At 47.5% G+C, this 20,444-nt stretch overlaps 1 protein-coding gene across 8 annotated transcripts; it reads right to left on the bottom strand.

The window, feature by feature from the left end:
* Positions 1-612: 612 nt before the first annotated feature.
* On the bottom strand, positions 613-20,140 carry LOC306652923 (guanine nucleotide-binding protein G(s) subunit alpha). 8 transcript variants are annotated; one of them, XM_079125588.1, is made up of 13 exons: positions 19,973-20,140; positions 13,606-13,678; positions 10,347-10,390; positions 6,098-6,156; positions 5,893-6,012; positions 5,079-5,176; positions 2,527-2,581; positions 2,325-2,398; positions 2,155-2,213; positions 1,928-2,048; positions 1,694-1,824; positions 1,386-1,453; positions 613-1,149 (listed from the first exon to the last, which is right to left on the bottom strand). In XM_079125588.1, exons 2-13 carry the CDS (start codon positions 13,638-13,640, stop codon positions 1,003-1,005), a joined length of 1,011 nt encoding a protein of 336 aa, XP_078981714.1. In that variant the 5' UTR covers positions 13,641-13,678; positions 19,973-20,140; the 3' UTR covers positions 613-1,002. The 8 variants fall into 8 exon arrangements, with proteins under 8 accessions (XP_078981714.1, XP_078981715.1, XP_078981710.1 ...); XM_079125589.1 differs by having other exon boundaries at positions 6,098-6,152; positions 10,346-10,390; positions 19,973-20,138; XM_079125584.1 differs by lacking the exon at positions 19,973-20,140 and adding an exon at positions 17,460-18,025.
* Positions 20,141-20,444: the final 304 nt, after the last annotated feature.

The raw sequence follows: 20,444 nt of genomic DNA, 5'->3' as shown, positions 1-20,444 counted from the left end.
GGTTTTCATATTTTACCCAACCCCTCCCCCACATTTATTATGTGATTTTCATTTCACCTCACCCCAGCCCCTTTTGGCTTTTAGGTCTTAGTCATGCTTACAGAGGCCTTCTATAGACCAGGATCTTAATTGGAAAAACAGTCATTTTTTAAAAAAGTAGCTTTTAAACTTAGATGTACGTGACAGATCCACGTCCAATTCATTCTGGTGTGCAGAGTGAGGTAGGGACTCTGCTCAAGTTTTCCCCGGCAGCCAGCCCACTGTTTCAAAACCATTTCTTGAATAACCCCACTTCCCCCCACTGACTGGTGCAAATTTCTCCACATCACTTAGTCCATATCTGATAACAAAGGCCTAACACTTTTTCAAGGGAGACCAGGTAAACAGGCACGCCATGTGAGGATGTTCAGAGTGTGAGTTGGCAGCCATGATCAAAATGTGGTATTCCTGGACTGGGGCACAGTGTCCTAAGGGTTAGGTCATTACTCCCATTTATTAACTTGGGACCTGTAACCTCAACATGGGCTTCCAAACTTTCAACTGAAGGACCAAGTTTAACCCTAAAACAATGCGAAGGGCCTCAGGTCGCAAATAATTCACAGGAGTCACGTCTTTCTTTGCTCACACTTAATTTTTATTTTGATTTTTTTAATGCTGCACAACACAATATTTATTTCATTTGTTTCATTTTTTATTTCATTTGTTTCATTTATTTCTTTATTTCTGTTTGCTGCTGTTATTTTATTTACTGAAAGAGAGAGGGAACTTTTGTGGCCTTTTTCTTTTTTTCTTTTTCTTTTTCTGTAGGCCGCCTTAAGCTTTCTAAATTTGGAACATCTAAGCAAGCTGAAGGGAAAAGGGGGTTTCGCAAAATCACTCGGGGGAAAGGAAAGGTTGCTTTGTTAATCATGCCCTATGGTGGGTGATTAACTGCTTGTACAATTACGTTTCACTTTTAATTAATTGTGCTTAAGGCTTTAATTAAATTTGGGGGTTCCCTCTTTAGAGCAGCTCATACTGACGAAGATGCATGCGCTGGATGATGTCACGGCAGTCGTTGAACACACGGCGGATGTTCTCAGTGTCCACAGCGCAGGTGAAGTGAGGATAGCAGTAGTGGCGCCCATCTCCACTAGCAGTGCTGATTCTCTGTGGGCACAAGTACAAGACGTGGTCAGTGACCCTGTCCAGGAGGCTCTGAGGGTGGAAGAGCTGCCCACGTGATACAGAGCCAAAATCAAATGAAGGGGTGCAGACACCCAAAATGAATGCTGGCTGGGCACGGGTGAAGTCAAACTGGAGGACGGGGTGGTTAATCCCTAAATTTGGAACTAGTAAGTTTGCATCTGTAGAAAAGAGTGGGGACTACAGAAAGCTCTACTCACCAGAAACTCATCTCGGATGAAGTACTTGGCCCGGGTCACGCGGGGGTCCTCTCCGGGCTCGGGAGTGGCTATAAAGAACGGAAATACTTTATTCACTACGGATAAGAGGACAGAGCACAGCCAGGGTGTCAATACCACTCCACCCCTTAACTTCTCAGCACTCGATTTCTCTGTCTGAAAGTGAGCAGAGAGCCCTGGTTTCCCAGACAGGCCTTTACACCTCAGTGGTGGGAGTTCTCAGCCCCCTGCACTGGGAAAAGGACCACTCGAGTGTGCCCACATCAAACACAGAAGGAAGTCATGCGTACCATCCTCAGGAGTAGTGTAGCGAGCAAATTCTGGAAAGTAGTCCTCAATCTTCGATTTCCCAGCAAGGACTTTCTCAGCGAGCAGATCTTGCTTGTTGAGGAACAGAATCACAGAGATGGTGCGCAGCCATCTAACAGAGAGAGGGGCAGGTTTAATGCCAGGACAGTGCAAAGCAGGCCCTTGAGAGAAGTCCCGGGGTTCCAGGGCAAGCAGGGAGCTGCCCTACCACATACCTGTTGTTCCAGATGCTCTTGAAGAGGTTCAGAGCCTCCTGCAGGCGGTTGGTCTGGTTGTCCTCCCGGATGACCATGTTGTAGCTGCTGCTGGCCACCACGAAGATAATGGCAGTCACATCTTCAAAGAGAGCAAAAGCAGTGAGAGTTAGAAGCAGTAATGACCCCTTGTAATTCCAAAAGCACATGCCCTTGGAGAGCATGGAGCCCACAACGTCCATCCGTACCATTGAAGCATTGGATCCACTTGCGGCGTTCATCCCGCTGGCCGCCCACATCGAACATGCTGATGGAGATAAAGGACATCTGGTTATTTCTTCCAAAAGATCCACCACTCTAACTGGGCATGTCAAGAAACCACTGTCTCTGTTTTGTATAAAGAGGAATATCCACTTACTGGAAGTTGACTTTGTCCACCTGGAACTTGGTCTCAAAGATTCCAGAAGTCAGGACGCGGCAGCGAAGCAGGTCCTAAAACAAAGCATGGATCAATGGATCTCACCAATTCAATGGAAATAATGATCATGGATCTGGAGCAGAAATCTTGAGTAGTTTGGAAAGTGCGCTCCAAGTCCTCTGACAGTGAAAAGGTTGCATACCTGGTCGCTTGGCACATAGTCGGCCTGCTTGATGACATCAATCTTGTCCAGGAAGCTTGGAGGAAAAGAGAAGACACAAGGTGATGTTAAAAGGGCTCACACACCAACTGGCCAACTGTCTGTGTCCTCCACAAGTCCTGGCTAAATGGGAAGAATTGTCCCAAAGAGATGACAGGCAGCCCAGGATAGTAGCAAGGGCTTTAATCTTGCTTCTAATTTTAAAAGTCTAGCTTTGTGTGTGTCAATCAGTAGGGCGAGGACCCCAAATGAGGCTTATCAGATCCTGTAATATTTCGTAAGACTAACCAAAACAATTTTTTAATTTTCAAATTTTTGGCATTGACTAAAATGGCAAATAGTCTGATAACTGTCTACTTCCATGCCATTCAGCTTTTTAAAAAATGTAATGTGTGTGAAGTGGCACACTTAAAGCAGCAAGGACCTTCCCTGCAAGGGCAAAGGAGATTGTTACTCAGAATCTGTCCTTCCTTTCTACTTTTTAAGAATCTCATTGATTAACGAGAACAAAAGCCACTGGCACAAAGGGGCCCTTCTTGCCCTTGCTGTGCCGAACAGGAAACACACACAAAGCTCCCTTCCGATCTGTGATGTCCATGATATGCAACACTCCACATGTGGAACTTTCAGTTTAAAAAGGGGTATCTTGCCTGTGTTGCTTGACTGGACACATGTTTAGGGAAATTAACTTTTGTAAGACTGGGGTAATTTAACTAATATGGAAAACTGATGTTAAGACTAGTTTGGATTTTCTGTTTTTGGGGGGTGGAGGAGGGAATTGTTTTAAAGTGGGCAAATCAGAAAAGAATCAGGAAGGGGAAAAGACTAAAGAAAACCCCTAAGTTCTTTTTTTCCCCCCTCTCCCTTCCTTTTTACCAGTTTGGAGTTAGTCTGGCTGGGAGGATATACTAACTTGCCCAATCAATCTTATATTACAGCAGGGTCCAGAAATAGCTCCCCAGCCACCCTGGCCTCCAGCATATTGTCATGGCAACAGAACCACAGTTCTAAAAATAGATACTCCGCACCAAATCTTGTGAGAAGACATCTGGAGTGTGGCCAGCCAAACTCCAGCTCAACAAACAAAAATAGGCAGCTTAAGAAATGGGCACCGCACCAGGACCCCCGCTCCAATATGCAGGCGGTCAAACCAGAGCACACTGGTCACTACTCTTCAAATCTTCCCCGTAGGGAGGATGTTTAAAAGTTTTGAGTGATATTGTTCTCTTTTTCTGAGTTTTCTTAAACTTCCCATAATCTGTGCAAATGGTGTCATTTTCAGATAAGGATTCAGGAGTAATGTTGCATTGTTAAAAACAAAACAAAACAAAAAAAACCCCAGAAGCCAAAAACTTTTTTAAATGATATGACTGTAAAACAAACTACCTAGTTAAACTGCTGTTAATTAATGAAATTGTAACATGGCCTCTGCCCCCAGTATTCACAGTTGGGATGGCTAAACCTCCTAATCTTGTACCTGTACTTAACTCCTGACTTGGATCCAAAATACAAATTGCAAACAATTCCAGGATTTCCATTTGTTTTGCGTTACTATAATTAGTGCTTCCAGCTTTTAGTTCAAACTTTTGAGAAAATCAGGCACTTTGTTAGAGGAGTGGGGGCTGGGGGCCGTGGGGACTGGCCACGACGGACTGTTTTTCTTGTTCCTTGAAAGAATATACAACTTTGCTTGTGTACTAAACTGTGACTCATCTATGTATATGATAATTGAAAACAATCAAAAAGAGCTTCCTATGGGAAAGTGGGGCCGGGGCAAGACAAACTGATGGATTTCACAGACCTTAACATCAGCTCACGTGATCTGGAGATGACATCTAGTGTCCCCTCATCCCCCACTGACAAGACACTCCTGCTTTAGGGTATCGTAACTGTACTGCTTTGTGTCTTTGTGCGGCATCAGCAAACAAAAGATAGTTCTAATTTTTTTTTTTTTTAATGACTTGGACCACCACATGCTTCCTATGCGTGCACAGGATGAAGGAGGTCGTAAAGTCTTTAAAAGGTAACTTTCCAGATGTGTGGCACTATGTTCTCTGAAAGAGCAACCACGGAGGTGCTGGGAACAGCAGGAACAGTCAGGCAGTCACCACTGCCAAGGAGCAGGGGCCTGTTTTTGTCTCCTCTGTTCTTTGTTATGTTTTTAAATTGTAGCAATAAAAGATAACATTTTTACATTATCCAACACATGATAGCTGCCCTATTTCCCTAAATGCTTGGAGGTCATTTCAATTAATTACTTCAAGCTAATTAACTATGAGCATCATTTTATTGTAAGTAATTATCATTTTGCTCTAACCAGGTATTAATTGTTGATATTAAATAGAGCCACTGTACTAAAAAGTGCAATTAAGGACTTTCTTTGTAAAACAAATGAATCAGACTAGAACTTTCTAACTGCTAGTGGAAAACTGGTTGGCTTCTACGAAAAGAATCACGGGAATTGCAGGTTTTTACAGTTTTTCCATTTTTCCCTACTTTATGTGTGGACCCCAGAAAGTAGGAAAGCCCCTTACTACTGGGCACAGTCGATCAGCTGGTACTCGTTGGAGCGCTCGTAGCAGGCACGCACTCCCTCGTCCTCCCACAGAGCCTTGGCATGCTCGTAGAATTCCTAAAAGTGAACCCAAGAAAGCATCTTTAGAGAAAGTTGCGAGTGTGCACTAAACCAAGAACACTATCATTCAGACTCTGAGGCCATAGTTTCCTGTGACCCACGCTTGCCCACACATGGCCAAGTCCACACGACAGATTAATGCTCATCAAGAACTTTAATTCAGCAAGTCTAACAAGTTGGCATAGTTAATTCCTGTTCTCCTCTGGTGGTGAATTACTGATCTTAATAAATGTGAAAAGGTAAGCTGGTTTAAAAAGAATACTGTCTCTCTGGGCTCTTTATCTATGCATCCCTCAGTATCTTAGGACGTGCCTAGATTAACTTGACAATTAATATTTGTCATCTTCAGCACAATTTCGTTGGTCCTAATATGTGGATGAGGGAATAATTAAGCCTATCATAGCTCAGGATTATTTCCCTCATAAAAATTCACAGTCTAATAAAGTGAGAATTGTAGCTTAAAGGTGGTGTTCATTTGTGGGGTGGGCGAGCCAAGATTGACAAGGGGTGATACAATTTAGCTCATCCACCTTGAACGAAGACCTAATGATGTTTTTTCTTTTTCCGGCATTCAGGGTACATTTGCGATTAACTTCCTATGTGTGTGGCCACACTACTGGCTGGGTATGGGGCCCGTCCCTGATGTTCTTATGGGATCAGGTTATTGTGCAGGTGAGTGGGGGTGGGGGCTACCAGGGCAGGGGGTGGCTTACAGGTGGGAAGTCAAAGTCAGGCACGTTCATCACGCTCAGAATGTAGTCCACTCTGAACTGGTTCTCAGGGTTGGCCAGCTCCACAGGGGGCACCAGGTTGCTCATGGCAGCCACGATGGTCTGAAAGTGATTGAGTAAAGCAGTCAGGGGCACGAAACTGCACGTGTGGGAGGGGGAACTAAAGAGAGCGGGGAGCTGCACGTACTTCAATGGCCTCCTTCAGGTTGTTTTTGATGTCCTGCACCTTCGTGGCCTTCTCACTACAGTGGGATTGAAAAGAAAAGAAAATCATATTGCATCCCGCTGACCAGCGGTCACCTTAATCAAGATACTCCAACTAAAAAGCATAGTATTCTGTTCTTCAAGGAGTGTGGGTTCAGATCTGTGCAGATTGGAGGCACCCGAGTATGTCAAACCCTCCCAAATGTGCCCTAAGGACACGTCAGATGGGAGTGGCTAGTAAGTTGGCACCTAGAGAGATCACCATCAACTGTACCAGAGGTTGCACTGGTTAATCTGCTATTCCAGATTTGGCTCCATGGGTTTGCAGCCCCAGACCATGCACCACCACTGCCTAAAAGGCTCCTCCTACTTGGCCCCCTTATCAGCACTTCTACTGGGGGTTGAGGGTGCACAGGTCATTAAGAGGTTTAACTTGGGATTCACTGGGTTGCTACTGACAACCAGCGAATGCCAGGGGTGGTGTTAATAATCATTAATCAGAGATTCCAGGGCTCTGCAGTCCTACTTATTAAACAGGAGTTATTAAATAGCCCTGTGATTTCAATAGTCGCGAGTCTGTCATAGGGAGATGTTGTTTGGGTTCTGCAGCTAGCGATACTTCTATTTATGATGTCATGCACACTGGTCCCTCAGTATTTTTAGGAACCAGAAGACCCCCCACCCCCAGAAGTCCTAAAGACAGTGGTAGGGGATGTCCATCCATTCCTGATGCAGCCCATTGTGGTCTTTGTGGAACTGTCTCTATTCAGAGCCACTGGTAAAGGCCAAAGGGTAAAGGCCATAACCTTGGGCTGTTCTGGTTCCCTGATAGAATGTTATTTTTTGCACCAGATTATACTGACCCAAAATATTTTATGTCTTTTAGAAACTGGCCTTCATTGAAGGCACAGTCAGGAGAGACTCCCAAGCTTTTGTTTTTCATTGTACTGGAGGTTGAACCCCGGGCACTGTACCACTGAGCTACACCCCCAGCCCCTTTGAGACAAGTCCTTCTAAGTCCTGAGGCTGACCTGGAGCTCGACCCCTCCTGCCTCAGCTTCCTGTGTCCCAAACATGTTTTTAAGGGACAACAGAGCACCTTCTGCTCGAGGTCCGAGGTCTAGCCCTGGCTTGAGGGGAGGGGGGGTACCAGCAAGCACAGCCCCTACTGGGGGCAGGGCCCCGGGGCCAGACACAGCCTCACCCTCTAATGGGGACACTAAAGCCAAGAGGAATCCTAGTCACAGAAGCAGCCACTGAGGATAAAGCTACTTTTTCTTGCTGCTTGTAATTAAAGAAACCAGATTCCCACTTTTTGAAGTATTCACTTGATTGGTTCAACAGAAGTTACAGAATAGAGACAGAAATTAAACAAATGACTCCTTCAGAGGACAGAAAATCAAGGCACAGGAAATACAAAGGGGGACTGATAGCAACTGAAGCCAGGGAAGGGTCAGTGGTGCTGCAGGTGGGGGGCACAGGTGGGCCTCGTTGGGGACAGGTTCATATGCATACCAGCCCCCCTCAGAGAACCTGTTCTTTCCTTTTTCAGTATAATAGCTAATATTTCCCTAGCATTTTACTTTTTGAGTATTTACATATTTGAGGAATGGGCCTTCATTTTATGAATGGTCTCAAGAGTCACTCCTTTCTTAGAATTGAGCCTCACAGATGGGCCCTTAGACTTCTGCTCCTTCACAGAAGGTGCGAGAAAGGTCTGGGGTGCTGCTCATGTCAGCAGAGGGGAGTGTCTGATGTGGGGGGGTGGTGCCAGGAATTCCTCAGGGTCGGCTCAGTGAGAGCAGTGTGCGGAGGGAATCAGGTCCCCGGGGGCACATGGTACAAGTGTTGTGTTTCGGGGCATCATGAACAAACCTGAAAGCTGCATCTGGCCCCTGGGCTCTTCAAAGCTCCACCCTCCTATATTTAAAGAGATCAAGAGTCCCGACCATTCAGTGGGGGCCCATCTGCTCCAGATGTACAGAATTAATGATCATTCCTGAAACTGTGAATTTCCAGCCTTAGCATTAGTCTAAAATCAGTTATTCAGATTTTAGACAGTAACAGGACATGGCTGACATCCCTAATGTTCATGCTTGAATTCAGAATTTACCTAAAACCCCTCAGGACAAACCCACTCCCACCTATCAAAAACGGGCTCCCTGTCATTGGTATTGAATGCCCCAAACCTCTGGGTTGAAGGTTTCACAAAGGAAGATGAAGTGTGTTTGGATAATATAATACCCAAACCCACATACAGCAAGAGAAAAATACTTCCAGACACGAGATTCCTTCATTCAGCTTGATATTTTGGTCTAAGTAGTAGTATGATAATTGGAAAACTTCCAGTCTTAAAATACGGATATTTTGAGAACGTGTTCAGTATTCATCTACGTATGTGAATAGGTGTGGGAGTATATCAAGTATAAAACAGCTAAAATAGAAATCTAAAATCTAATTCGGGTGTGTGATACTAAAACATAAAATTCTTCCATTGAAGCAATTACTATGTAGATGGAGATGTTACACTGGGGGCTGGCAGGTTTATCATCATTTGTACTATCGCTTAATGAATTTAACATTGATTGTGAAATTCAGAGAAAACTCCTTAGATGTCTCTAAACTACTTAATGGCGAAATACATGCCAACTGCCAGAATTCCAAGTGACTAAATAGTTGGGGCTGGGGCTAGAAATGCTTTCAGGATGTCGATGTCCTCCCCAAACCCCAAATGTACAGAGATTAGTGGGGTTAATGTTTTTAATGGGTCCTTGCCTACCTCCAACTAAGTGGTAGGGGAGGGCCACTCTGTACTAGGTTTCATTCAGTTCTATGCCTATTTTTGTGCTTTTGTGGGAAAAGACAGACAAAAGAAGAAAGACAGAAGACAGACGCAAGATACAGGGACTGCTGAAACATGCAAAGAACTTTTATTTGACACGAATGTTAATACTTATATTTACTTGTAGAACAGTCACAGACGTGCAGGCAAGGTATTAGTAGGGTTCAAGGATTTAGCACAACATCTAGTACACAGTAGGTTGTTCAATAAGGACTTGTCATTTTTCAGATGCCAACTTTTGGTACAGCAGATTATCAGTTTTCTATATAGGTGCCTCTCAATTGTCATTCTATTACATTTTTGCCAATTAAGGATTTTTCTTTTTTTCCTTTTTTTTTTTTTCAATTATCTTTAAAGGTCAGGTAATAGGTAGGGGCCCCCCCTCCCCCCAGACAACAGAATAGTATTCTTATTAGAGGTTCTTAAGACCGAGCATTTCCAGCATGCAAATTGTGATAGGACAAGGCCGGGAAGAGGAGAGACTGTAGCCATCATCTAGGGATAATATATTCTAAAAGAAACAGATGAACAAACATGTGTCAGTCACTTGTCCCCGACCCCGTGTCCTTTGCCCCTCCCCACCCCAGCCACAGAAGCTATTTCTTTGAGATGCCCTAGGCTAAGTCAGTTGGACCTGCGTGTTCTCATGAGAAATAGCTGCTCCATCCCTGCATGCTGAGTATGCAAGCAGAGTTCTCGTGGCTCACCTAGCATGCATGGGCCTGTGTGTGTGCATGCGCGTGGAGATGGTACAGGATGCAGAAAGCAAAAAGAGATGATGATGATGGAAAAAATGGATGCCATCATGAATGTCCTCATCCAGCCTATGTGAAGTGCCTTAGATAAGTAAATCTGATCATTTTATAAAGGCCAGTGGCTTCGAGATGATTCTTAACAATGATCTGTTGCTAAGTGCCAAGGTGTTTTTAAAATTAAGAACAGTATGGCATTGCATATTTTAAGAGAGGGAAAAACATTTTTTTTTCCCCCAGTGATCTGAAATTTTAAAATCAGACCAACCACTGGATGGATAGAATTTAGTAGATACATTTTGAAAACAAGTAGTTGATTCAAATGGAGAACTGGGGGAAAAATAGCAACCATATGGAAAAACATCAATTCTCAAAATTCTAAACTATTGTCTAAAGTTGAAATCTATAACTTTCCCCCAGCTGGATCTAATTATACTTTAGAAATGCCAAAAAAATTACGTTTTGCACTTCACTTGTTAAGAAGCTGTTTACACGTCATTTGCAAATGTATACCAAGATGGCTGATGGCCCTTAAATGATTTTTATTTTCTTCCCAGGTTTGTGTCCTTAGTTTCCCAGTATGATCTTCATGTTTGTTTTGTTTGTTAAAAATTTTTCTGTTTTTGAATGTGCCTACCCATCGCTGTTGCTCCTTGCAGCCTGCGGGTCCTCTTCGCCGCCCCTTTTAAAGAGAGATTGAAAGCTCACCTAGTCTGCAAGGCACCGCAGTTTCATACAACCCACACAAGCCTCTCCACATTCTTAAACAATCAGCCGAGAGCAAATGCAACAATTCGCGCGCCATCCTCCCGTTAATTCTTAGGTCGCCTTTCTGGCTAAATCAGAGTGTCTATTGAGACTGCAGGCCGTAGGGGGAAGAATTCCACACCTTCACTGCAGAATTAACAGAGCCCTCTGGAGACTCTGGTCGGATACAGGAGGGACAGATAATTATTTTCTTGTGCTTTCACTAAATGTACATGCATTAGGGAACTAAAGCAGTGATTTATCTCACTATTCTTTTGAGAATATGGCAGCTCAGAAGGCTCTTAATTCTCCCAGGTCAGAATCTTCACAATGTTGTATCCAAACATGCAAAGGCATAGACAGCTGAGATTTTTGCCCGTTATTTCCTGGTGCAAAATTAATAATCTCTCTTCTTGCAGTGGGAGAAACTAGCAACTACCCATACAATGTTTATATTTATAAATAAGTGTTCCTTGTAAATTGTTATCAACTACAATTGCCTGGTTTAAAAAAAAAAAAAACCAAAAACAAACAAACAAAAAAAAAAACACCCACCCCACTACCACCAAAAACAAAAATTCAAAAAAATGTAAAAACCAAAAACAAAACCCTAAAACCTGATCTTCATAAACAGTAGGAATTGCTCTCTGAAAGCGAAGGTGGAAGGGCAGGATAGCTGAACCTTCAACGTGTTTTGTAATTGATTAGCTTAGCTCAACTAACGTTAATGATGCTTTGTTTTTTTTTTTTTTTTTACATTAAACATAAAGAGTTAGCTTTGAGTTAAGAAATCCACATTTCATCTCTATTTCTGAAGGTCAAATTAATATTGTTATTCTCAAAAACATAATTGGCATGGTAGCTTATGGATAGTTAAAGCAAATTTAATACTGCAGACTGCAGCTAGCCAAAGTGCAGGACTGGCGGGTGGGGTATGAGAACGGACGGGGGAAAAAAGCCCCGCACCAGGCAGACCACCACTTAGGGACAGAGGTCACCATTTCCTAATGAATTCCTAGTTTAGAAGGAGCTGCATTTGTTGCAATACCACAGTGAGGAAAAGGAAGAGAGGAAGCTTTAGTTGAACTGGGTAAAAACAAGGTATTTAGACCCCCATGAAGAACACGCCGGCATGTCACTTTCGCAGGCTAAATTTAACATCCTCGGGGATCCACGAAGGAGGCAAACTAGGAATGTCTCTTCCTCTTTTTGAAAAGAAAATAGAAAAGAGAAGTTCTGGTTTAGAAGCCTTGTGTGCGCTAGACTGGCTCACTTAGGGAGGGGAATGCTTTATGTAAAAATTCAAAAATGTTAGGGCAATCTGTAGAGTAATAAAACCTCAAGTGAATTATTTCAAGGAGACTGCTCTTCCATCCAACTCAAGTTAAGGTAAACAGTGGCTGCTGTATCTTTTAAAATGCTAGCCATGTCCAGCTTTAATCAAAATATTTATCCAGAGGGTACATGGTCAAATTACTTTTGCTTAACTAGTCTCATGAAGAAGCACCCCCCACCTCCACAAATGGCAGGGGGTTGGAATTTATGCAAGATTTTTCTTTATATTATAGATATAAGGCTAGAAGTCTGTTTTAGGGTTTGTTTGTTTGTTTATTGATAGGATGGCAGTCTCTGCTGGCAGGGTTTTATTCAAGGGTGTATCAGGAATTTCAGAATTGATTTGTGACAAGTGAAAGTGACGGACTTAATAGCATATAGGTACATATTAATAATTCGTGGAATCATTCTCAAATGTAGGTAAATTTGCCCGTCCTTCCCTTCTGCATACTACTCTTCTGAATTCAGGGTTAAAGTATAAAAAGGATCCTAAACTAAAATGACCATTTCTATGGGTGATGTCATCTTTTCCTAAGCTCTGATTATTTGATCTAACAAATTCTAGAATTTTCCATAAAGAACCGCCTTTGGCACTCTGAAAGGTTATAAAGTTCATCTCCGTTTCCCCAGCACTTAATGCGTGGCAAGTGGTGGTTTTTGTTTTTGAGGGGTGCCTAACTGAACAAAACTGCCCCCTTGACTCTACCTCTTGAAACCGAAGCGAATGCAAATGAAGGTCGGACTTTCAATTGGAAGCAGATGTAGGAAAAGGAACGGGACTACTAACCAGCTAGTGACTGCAAACTAGTGCCTTCAGGTGCTTGTGATCTGGTGATTAACCACTTTCACAGGAGTGAAAAAGCAGGGGCACACCAATTCACTTCTCTCTTCACACATTTTGTTACGGGAGTGAGGATGGGCCCCATCTGGGGGTCTGAGTAGAAAAAAGCAAACTCCTGATTTACTGAGTGTTCCTCAGTTTGCGTTCTTCATGGAAGCAGGACCCTACACGCATCCCGACGTCTCTCTCTTTTTAAAAAAGTCTAATCTCACTGAAGTATTGCTTAGTGTTGTGTATACCATCAGACCTGGAAGGACATTTCAAAGGCAAAAAGGCCCCTTGAACCAGCTAGAAGATCTAGCTCCCAGTCTTTCCATCATTTCAAAACTCCCTTTTCATTTCTTTAGGTGGGAGTATTGATTATTAGTAAGTGAAATAATTATTTGCCCATAATACCAATTCAAAAGGGGACAATTAAAAAAAAAAAAAAAGAAATTATCAATAAGGGCGATCACTTCCAACTTTTTTTTACATGAAGATATTATTGAAACAATGTTTTCCTAATAGTTAAAAACATCCTGGGCTGGTTGATGAAGCTGCAATCTGCTGAGGAGGAGGGGATCTCTGCAGTGGTCAGCACTGGTCTGACAAGGGGGCTGCCAAGGCCCCAGTCGGCCATGTTGGAGTCACTGCAGCAGAAGCTGCGGCAGACAACCTGGCCTCAGAGACGCTGTCGTGGCCCAAGAGCTGTTAACTGTCCTCTGCAACCAGGCACACTTTCCCGGGATAGGGAGGTGTTTTATATGAACACTGGTGCTTCATTTTTATTATGATTGTGCTTTATTATTATTGCACCAAAGATTAAAGGGAGGGGGGAGTCCTAAAGAGCTCTTAGAATTTTCTAGTATGTAAATTAGAAAAAAACATTAAGTGCAAATTAGCTGTCCAGCCCCAAACCTGCCTATACTTCAGCCTAAAGTTAGTATAAAACGTGTCACTTGTACTTAGTGCCCTTACACAGATTTGACACTTACTCTCCATTAAACCCATTAACATGCAGGATCCTCATTTGCTTCACAATGGTGCTTTTACCAGATTCTCCAGCACCTAGAAAACGAAAGTAAGTCTCAGGTTAAGAAGGAGGCATCTCACACTTTGGGCTGGGAAAGGACTGCAGTTCTTTCTGCTTGTTTTTCCATAGAAGCAACACAACAACAAACACAAAGTAACAGACTTGCAATTTTCCTTGACATTTCGACGCAGAGAAAATGAAATAAACATCCAACTCAGTGTCTACCTGCAGTATTTCACCATCAGAACAACAAACAAGAATTAAAGGTTGTGCTGTTTTCGGTTTGTTTGTTTGTTTTCCCTCCTTTTTGGTTGTTTAAAAAATTGTGGGGTGTTGAAGGCACGGGCCAAGGAGAATGACGCAATTTTGTCATTTGAGGAGGAAAAAGAAAATTGAAGTTAAAACTGTGAAACGTGAGGACTGACTGGCAAAATGTACACATAAATGTATGTGAGCCACATAATTCATTGTTTGTCAGATGTTTCATGGTTAAAATACCCAGGATTCGCAGACAATGCCCAGACACTGCAGTCTCCACATCACGCACGGATGCAGCACTGCCCGCCCGAACATGGCACAATGCAGCTGCCTTCCATGCAGGGCCCCCACCCTCGGGCTACTTAAAATCCAACCTTAAAACCACAAGATTACATTTTATCTACTTATTCACCCTCCTCTCCCTGAAAACTGTTATCTTTCTAAATATAAATTCTCTCTGGATACAACCACCCTGTTGCAGAGGAAAATGGAAGACCATCAATTATCTGTCATCTTCTCCAAAAACACATTTTAATATCAAATATAGCACTTGAGACCATATTAGCATTAGGTCACCTGCAACAACAATAAAGAGTAATAAAAGGACAAGACTTTGATCATAAGGAAAAATATGCCTGGAAACCACTGAATTTCAAAGACTCTAAGCTTTCTTTTCCCAACTAAGCAGGAAGGGACACATGCCTCCATTTTAAATCACCTTTCATTTGTTGAAAAATAGCATATTTTATAGGAAAATGCACATTTCTATCAAGCTAGAGGAGGACTGCTGCTGCTATTTTGCATTTTGTTTTGTTTTCTTTTGTTTTTTTTTGGCAAATGCACACTCCCTCCACAAACCCTAGGTGATAGTTCTTTGCCCTCCTCCCACAGAAATCTGTGTGGTTTTTAACCCTTTTTCTTTTTAATTATATTGTTTTGCTTTACTACCCAGATAGCAAAGCATTCCTCCTTTGCTTGCCTTTCCATGATGCTATAATCAATCATCTGTAAAAGTCAAAATTCAAACATTGATTTCAAAGCAAACACTATCTTAATGAGCATAGCTCATAAATTAAAATATAAAAAGCACTATTAGGAGATCTCATTAAGAGAATTCCTAATATTAATCAGGATCTCCAGTGTTCTGATTTCAGAATTGCTAAAAACTTTTAACACCTGTCTTACAGGCATGAATAGATCTGTGCCTCAGTTTCCACATTATGAAATTAGAGAACTGGGCTAAAAATTAAGTTTTCTATGGTTCTGTAATTCACCAATTTTCATGTCATTAACTTGTACAACCAAGATTTGGAGCATTATGATATTTCCTTTGTGTGTGGGTTGGGGGGGGGCATTATTTAGTGAAACCCACCATTTTAAAATGCAAAATGTTGTCACTGGCCTGGGCTACAGATTTCTGTGCCAGAGGCTATTACTGAATTGTGACAAAAATATAGTCATATAGACTAGGATGCCTTAAAAAGATGAGCCCCCCAGCAAGGTAAGGTGTGTTCAGAATAACAGTCTCAAATTAAGTGGAGATTTTGTGAGCACTTACACAAAAGGTGTTAGAAATTTAAGGTACCATTAGCATCACATTTGACTTAACTTAGTATTCAGATAGCAAGGCCCTATTCACAGAAAGATTCTAGACTTTTCCAGGTTTATACTTTGAAATCAAATCATATGCATATTAACATTCACATATCATAAGTCTACCTTTAGAAGTTTTGAGGTGACACCTTCACATATGCACCATTTAATTACTGAAATTGCAAATGCATAAACACCAAAAGAGACTTATTTTCATTTAATTAATAATTTTCTGCTTTTAGAAATCTGGACCCAGGAGAACAAAGACGTGACCCATCCAAAAAGAACAAATCAAACACCACCACAAAGAAAAAAAGAAAAACAACAAGGCTTTTTACATTGTATTTTTGATAATCAAGCTGTTTTGTTGAAATGTGACCATGAACTAGGTCTTAACCCAGCCAATTCACAAATTTATTCAGATAACTAAATAACCAAGGAAGTGGAAAACTTCCATTCTAATTAATGCTTGTGTAATTCTATTGGTCATTTCAACAATTTTTAAAATGTTTTGTTGTTTTTAACCAAAGCAGCACCTTAAAGAAAAGAGGAGGAAAGGCCATCTCCTCATAGTTAAGGATCCCACCCCCCCACGCCCTTTTTTTTTTTTTTTTTTTTTTTGCCATAGAGGAAAAACCACAATCAAAAAGAGAAGAAAAACCAAACAACCAAATGTCACTTGACAAACAACTAATTAATGTCTTTTCATCTCTCCCACCTGGGAAAAGTCTTTCCCTTAGAGCGCTCTCAATCCCTCCCCCTTGTAAAGGACAAATTTTTAAAAACGCCATTTCCAGACCAAGAAGCCATTTACAGACAAATGTCATTTTCCAGTTTTATCTGATTTGTGAATGTTCTTTCTCCTTTATTTTTTTCACAAAGCACTCTCAATGTGGTCAACTAACAGGAAAATGTGTGTGTGTGTTTTAATGGTTTATTGCGCGGGTGGGGGGCGCTGCTGGGGGGGGGGGGAGCTGCTACAATTAATTCTCTTCTCTGCTTTTCAAAAAGCCTGCAAGTCGGGAAGGGAAAAAAGGTCATACTGTAAAATGACGTGTCATTTGGCTTCATTGGGCACTCTGCGTACTATCTTTTTTTTTTTTTTTTTTTTTTTTTGTCTTTATTTTATTTGATTCTCCTTCTCTTCTTTCCACTGCCAGGCCTGGCCCAGGACACGTCTGCTCCGCACACAGTCGGTCCTGCCCGAAACGCACCAAGTCGCGCCCAGCGGCCGCCGCGCTCCCGCCTCCCCCCAACACCCCCCCCACTCCGGCGCCACGACTCGCCCGCGCCCCCTCCCCCCACTGCACCACCTTTACCGCTCCGGTCCTTTCCGAGGGGCTGATGTCACTAGCCCCCCCACTCTCCTCGGCCACTTCCCCCGCCAAAGCCTCCCTTTGGCGAGGCCCCCTCGGCCACCACGGCGCCCCCCAGCGTCACCCCCTCCTCTTCTCGCCCCTTTTTCTCCCCGCTCGCCTTCTCCCAACAAATCACACACCCTACGGAGGCGGGTCCCCCTCCCTCTGCCCGCCACCCCATTTCCTGTCCCCGAAACCCTCTTTTTGTCGCAGTCTCCGGAGCCCGGTGGGCCTCCCCCTCCCCCTTCCCAACACGCACCCAAGCCCCTGGCGTCGTGTAGGCCTCGCGGAAAGAGAGAAAGAGAGAGAAAGAGAGCGAAAGAGAGAGAAGGGGGGGCGAAAGAAAGACACAGAGAGAGCGGACGGGCCGGGGGAGGGGGACCCGCGCCGCCACGGCCCCCGTACCATTTTGAGCCCCCGCCCGGCCGAATCCGCGCCCGGGGGTCCCCCTTCCGGCCTCGCCCCCCACAAACAGAGCCCAAGAGTGGGCGGCGGGCCCGGGAGCGCGCGCCCGGGGCGGGGGGCGGGCTCGGCGCGCGCGGCCTGCGGGGCGCCCCTCGGGGCCCCCGGGCCGGGCCGTGGCCGGCGCCCCCCGCCCCGCCCTTACCCAGCAGCAGCAGGCGGTGCGTGGCCCGGTAGACCTGCTTGTCCTTCTGCAGCTGCTTCTCGATCTTTTTGTTGGCCTCGCGCTGCGCCTTCTCCTCGTTGCGCTGGTCCTCGGTCTTACTGTTTCCGAGGCAGCCCATGGCGGCGGCGGCGGTGGGGCGCGGCCGGGCTGCGGCGGCGGCGGGGCCGGGCGCGGGCGGCCTCACGCGGGCCGAGAGGGCCGGGGCAGCGCCGGGCGGGCGGGCCGGGCGCGGGCTCGGCTCCTCGGCGAGGAGCGCGCGGGGCGGACTGCGGGGCGCGGGCCGCGGGGCGCGCGGACGGGCGCAAAGGGGAGGGTGGTGTCGGTCGGACCGAGGGGCGCGCGCAGCTCCCCGCCCCTCTAGCCGAAGCCGAGGGGACTGATGGCCGCCGCCGGGCCGAGGCGGACCAGAGCAGGAGCTGCGGGAGCTGCTGCCGCCGCTGCCGCCGCCGCCGCTCTTATTGCCTCGGCCCCGGCCCGCAACCGCCCCGACCCAAATGCGCCGGGCGGGGGGAGGCGGGGGGAGGAGGAGGCGACGGCGGCGAGGGGGGTGGAAGGAGGAGGAGGAGGAGGAGGGCTGAGGAGCAGCCGCCGCAGCGGCGGCGGCAGCGGGGAGGGCGGGAGCCGGCGGAGGGAGGCGTCCCCCCGGGTGCCCGGGAAGGGGGGTCCCTCCGCCCGCGCCCAGCCCGGGCCGGGACGGGCCGGGGAGCCGCCCCCCCACCCCCCTGGCGCGGGCCCCAGTCGGGCCCGGCAAAGGGGAGAGAGGGGGCGTCTCCGAGCCAGTGACGACCCCTCGCACGACGCCAACGCTCCACCCCCCGGGCAGTGTCGCCCAGAGGCCCCCGAGGCCGCCGCTCCCCGCCCTCCCGCGGGCGCCGCCGAGGGGCCGGGGTGGGCGGAAGGGGAGGGAGCGCGAGCCCGGACTTAGGAAAATTTCGAAAAGAGAGAGACACAGAGAGCCAGAGAGCAGGGAGTGTGGAAAAAAGCGAGGCGAGCACGAACCAAAGAACGGAGCAACCAAAAAGGAAAATGTGTTCACACGCACACACAAAAACACTAATAAAAATCCACACTACACAGCGATGGTGGTGTCTGGTGGCGGTGGCGGGGGGCTTGGGGGTCTGACTAGATGAGCCGCTCCTCGCGCCCCCGGCGCCGGGCGCCATTGCCCGAGCCGAAGGCTCCACTGGCCCCGGAGCGCCCGCGGCCTCTGCGCTTGGTGCGGCCGCCCAAGTAGGAGAAGAAGGCACAGCCCAGGAACACTCTGAAGCAGCAGGTCGCCCCAAACACGAAGCCGCAGCCACGGCCCTGCTCCGTGCGCTTCTGCAGCAGGAAGTTGAGCACCCACGAGGGGCTGCGCACCGAGAAGACCAGGAAGACCACGAGGGGCAGGTGGGCGCTAAGTGCGCCAGCCTTGAGGGGCCCGGGCCGCCACACGACGCCCCCAACACGCGGCGCCGCGTAGTAGGCGTCGTCCTCGTCGCCCGAGTCAGTGTCCCACTCGGCCCAAGCCCTACTCGTGCCCCCGGCGGCGGCGCCCTCGCCGCCCCCGGCGGCGCCCTCCGCGGCGCCCTCGTCGTCGTCTGCGGCGGCGGCGCCCTCGGGGCCTCGGGCCTCCTCCTGGGCTTCTGGCACCTTCTTCTTCTTCAGCATCTTCTCCAACTTCTTCCTCTCCTTCTCCTTCTTCTTCTCCTCTTTTCTCTTCTGTTCCAGCAGCTTCTTCTCGATCTTCTTGCGCTCCTTGTCGGTTAGGAACTTCTCGGGGGGCGCCTCCCGCGCCGGGTTCTTCCCGTTCTTCGGGGTCTTCTCGGTGTCCCGGCTCTTCCGCGGTGCGAGCGGCTCTGCTAGCGCCGCAGCCGCCGCAGCAGCTTCGGCAGCCACCTCGGCAGCTGCCGCGGCTGTCTTCTTCTCGCTCTCCGCTGCTCGAGCCTTGAGCTTCATGGCCATCTTCAGCATGGTGCCCCGGCCACCTCGGGGAGCCCGGCTCGCGTCTGGCCCGGGTGCCTTGCTTGCCCCCGGCCTCGGGCTGTCCGGCCCCTGTGCGCCCCGTGTCGGGGGGCTCAGCTGCGGTCTCCGCTGTGCTGTCCCGGGCCGCGGAGTGCGGCTGCCCGGGCTTGGTTGGGGCTGCTGAGCTAGCTACCTAAGAGTTAGCGCCAAAAAGGATGAGCAAACGAAAAAGGGGCGAGAACAAACCAAAAAGCACCCAACAACAGCGAGAAACCAAAAAGCACCAAGAAATGTCAAACAACTCAAAAAAGAAGAGTGCAAAGGCGCGATGGCACGAGTTTGCAGTTACCCTCAGGCGCTCCTTGGTTTGCTCTTGGGCACGCCAATGGAGAAGAGAAAAAGAGAAAAAGAGAGAATTGGGGGATGCCGGGGAGGCGCGGGGCAGGGCAGCGGCGCCGGGCGCCTCTGCCCTGTCCCAGTCCCGGTGGCTCTTGCCCGCGCCGGGCGACTCGCACTTCCGCGGGTGGCCCCAGCGCTCCCCGACTTACATGTGAGTGAGGTGCACTCACACGCAAGGCAGTGCCTGCCTGCCTGCCGGCCGCCCGCCGCCGCCCCGAGCCGGGACAGGGGTTCGCTCCAGCCGCGGTGCCGCAGCCCCGAGCCAGAGAGCTAGAGAGCTAGCGAGCGCCGCGCCGGGCCAGCCACCTGACGCAGCCCGCTCCGCGGTGCCGACGCGACTGAGTGTCCCCGCCGGGGAACGGCGCTTTCTAGCCGGCCTGATGACGCCCCAGCCTCTTCAGAGGACCGACCCATAGCAGCGGCCCCTATAAACCGAAGGGGAAGCGCGAAAAATCGGCCCACCGAGGACGCGCCCAAACGCGCCGCGGGGCGGCCCAGGGGTGCAGGCGGGTGCGGGGGCGGCGCTGGTGTGCATGGGGGGCGTGCAGGGTGCGGGGTCGCGGGGCGCGAGCGCCCCTGAGGCGGTGGGCGCCCGACCCCGCCTCCCAAACCTGCCTCCCA

This window comes from Sciurus vulgaris, assembly GCF_902686455.1.
Source record: "Sciurus vulgaris genome assembly, chromosome: 2".
Classification (NCBI taxonomy): Eukaryota; Metazoa; Chordata; class Mammalia; order Rodentia; family Sciuridae; genus Sciurus; species Sciurus vulgaris.
The sequence above is the reverse complement of the archived record's forward strand: the minus strand, read 5'-3'. Positions and strand labels throughout refer to the sequence as shown.

Bases quoted from the DNA above. Each gene is read 5' to 3' on its own strand.
- LOC306652923 (XM_079125584.1), bottom strand. From the start codon at position 17,598: ATGGGCTGCCTCGGAAACAGTAAGACCGAGGACCAGCGCAACGAGGAG. The intron at 2,049-2,154 runs GTACGGATGGAC...CTCTCTTTGAAG, and splicing joins GTGGATCCAATGCTTCAATG to ATGTGACTGCCATTATCTTC. The intron at 1,454-1,693 runs GTACGCATGACT...CGTTCTTTATAG, and splicing joins CTACACTACTCCTGAGGATG to CCACTCCCGAGCCCGGAGAG.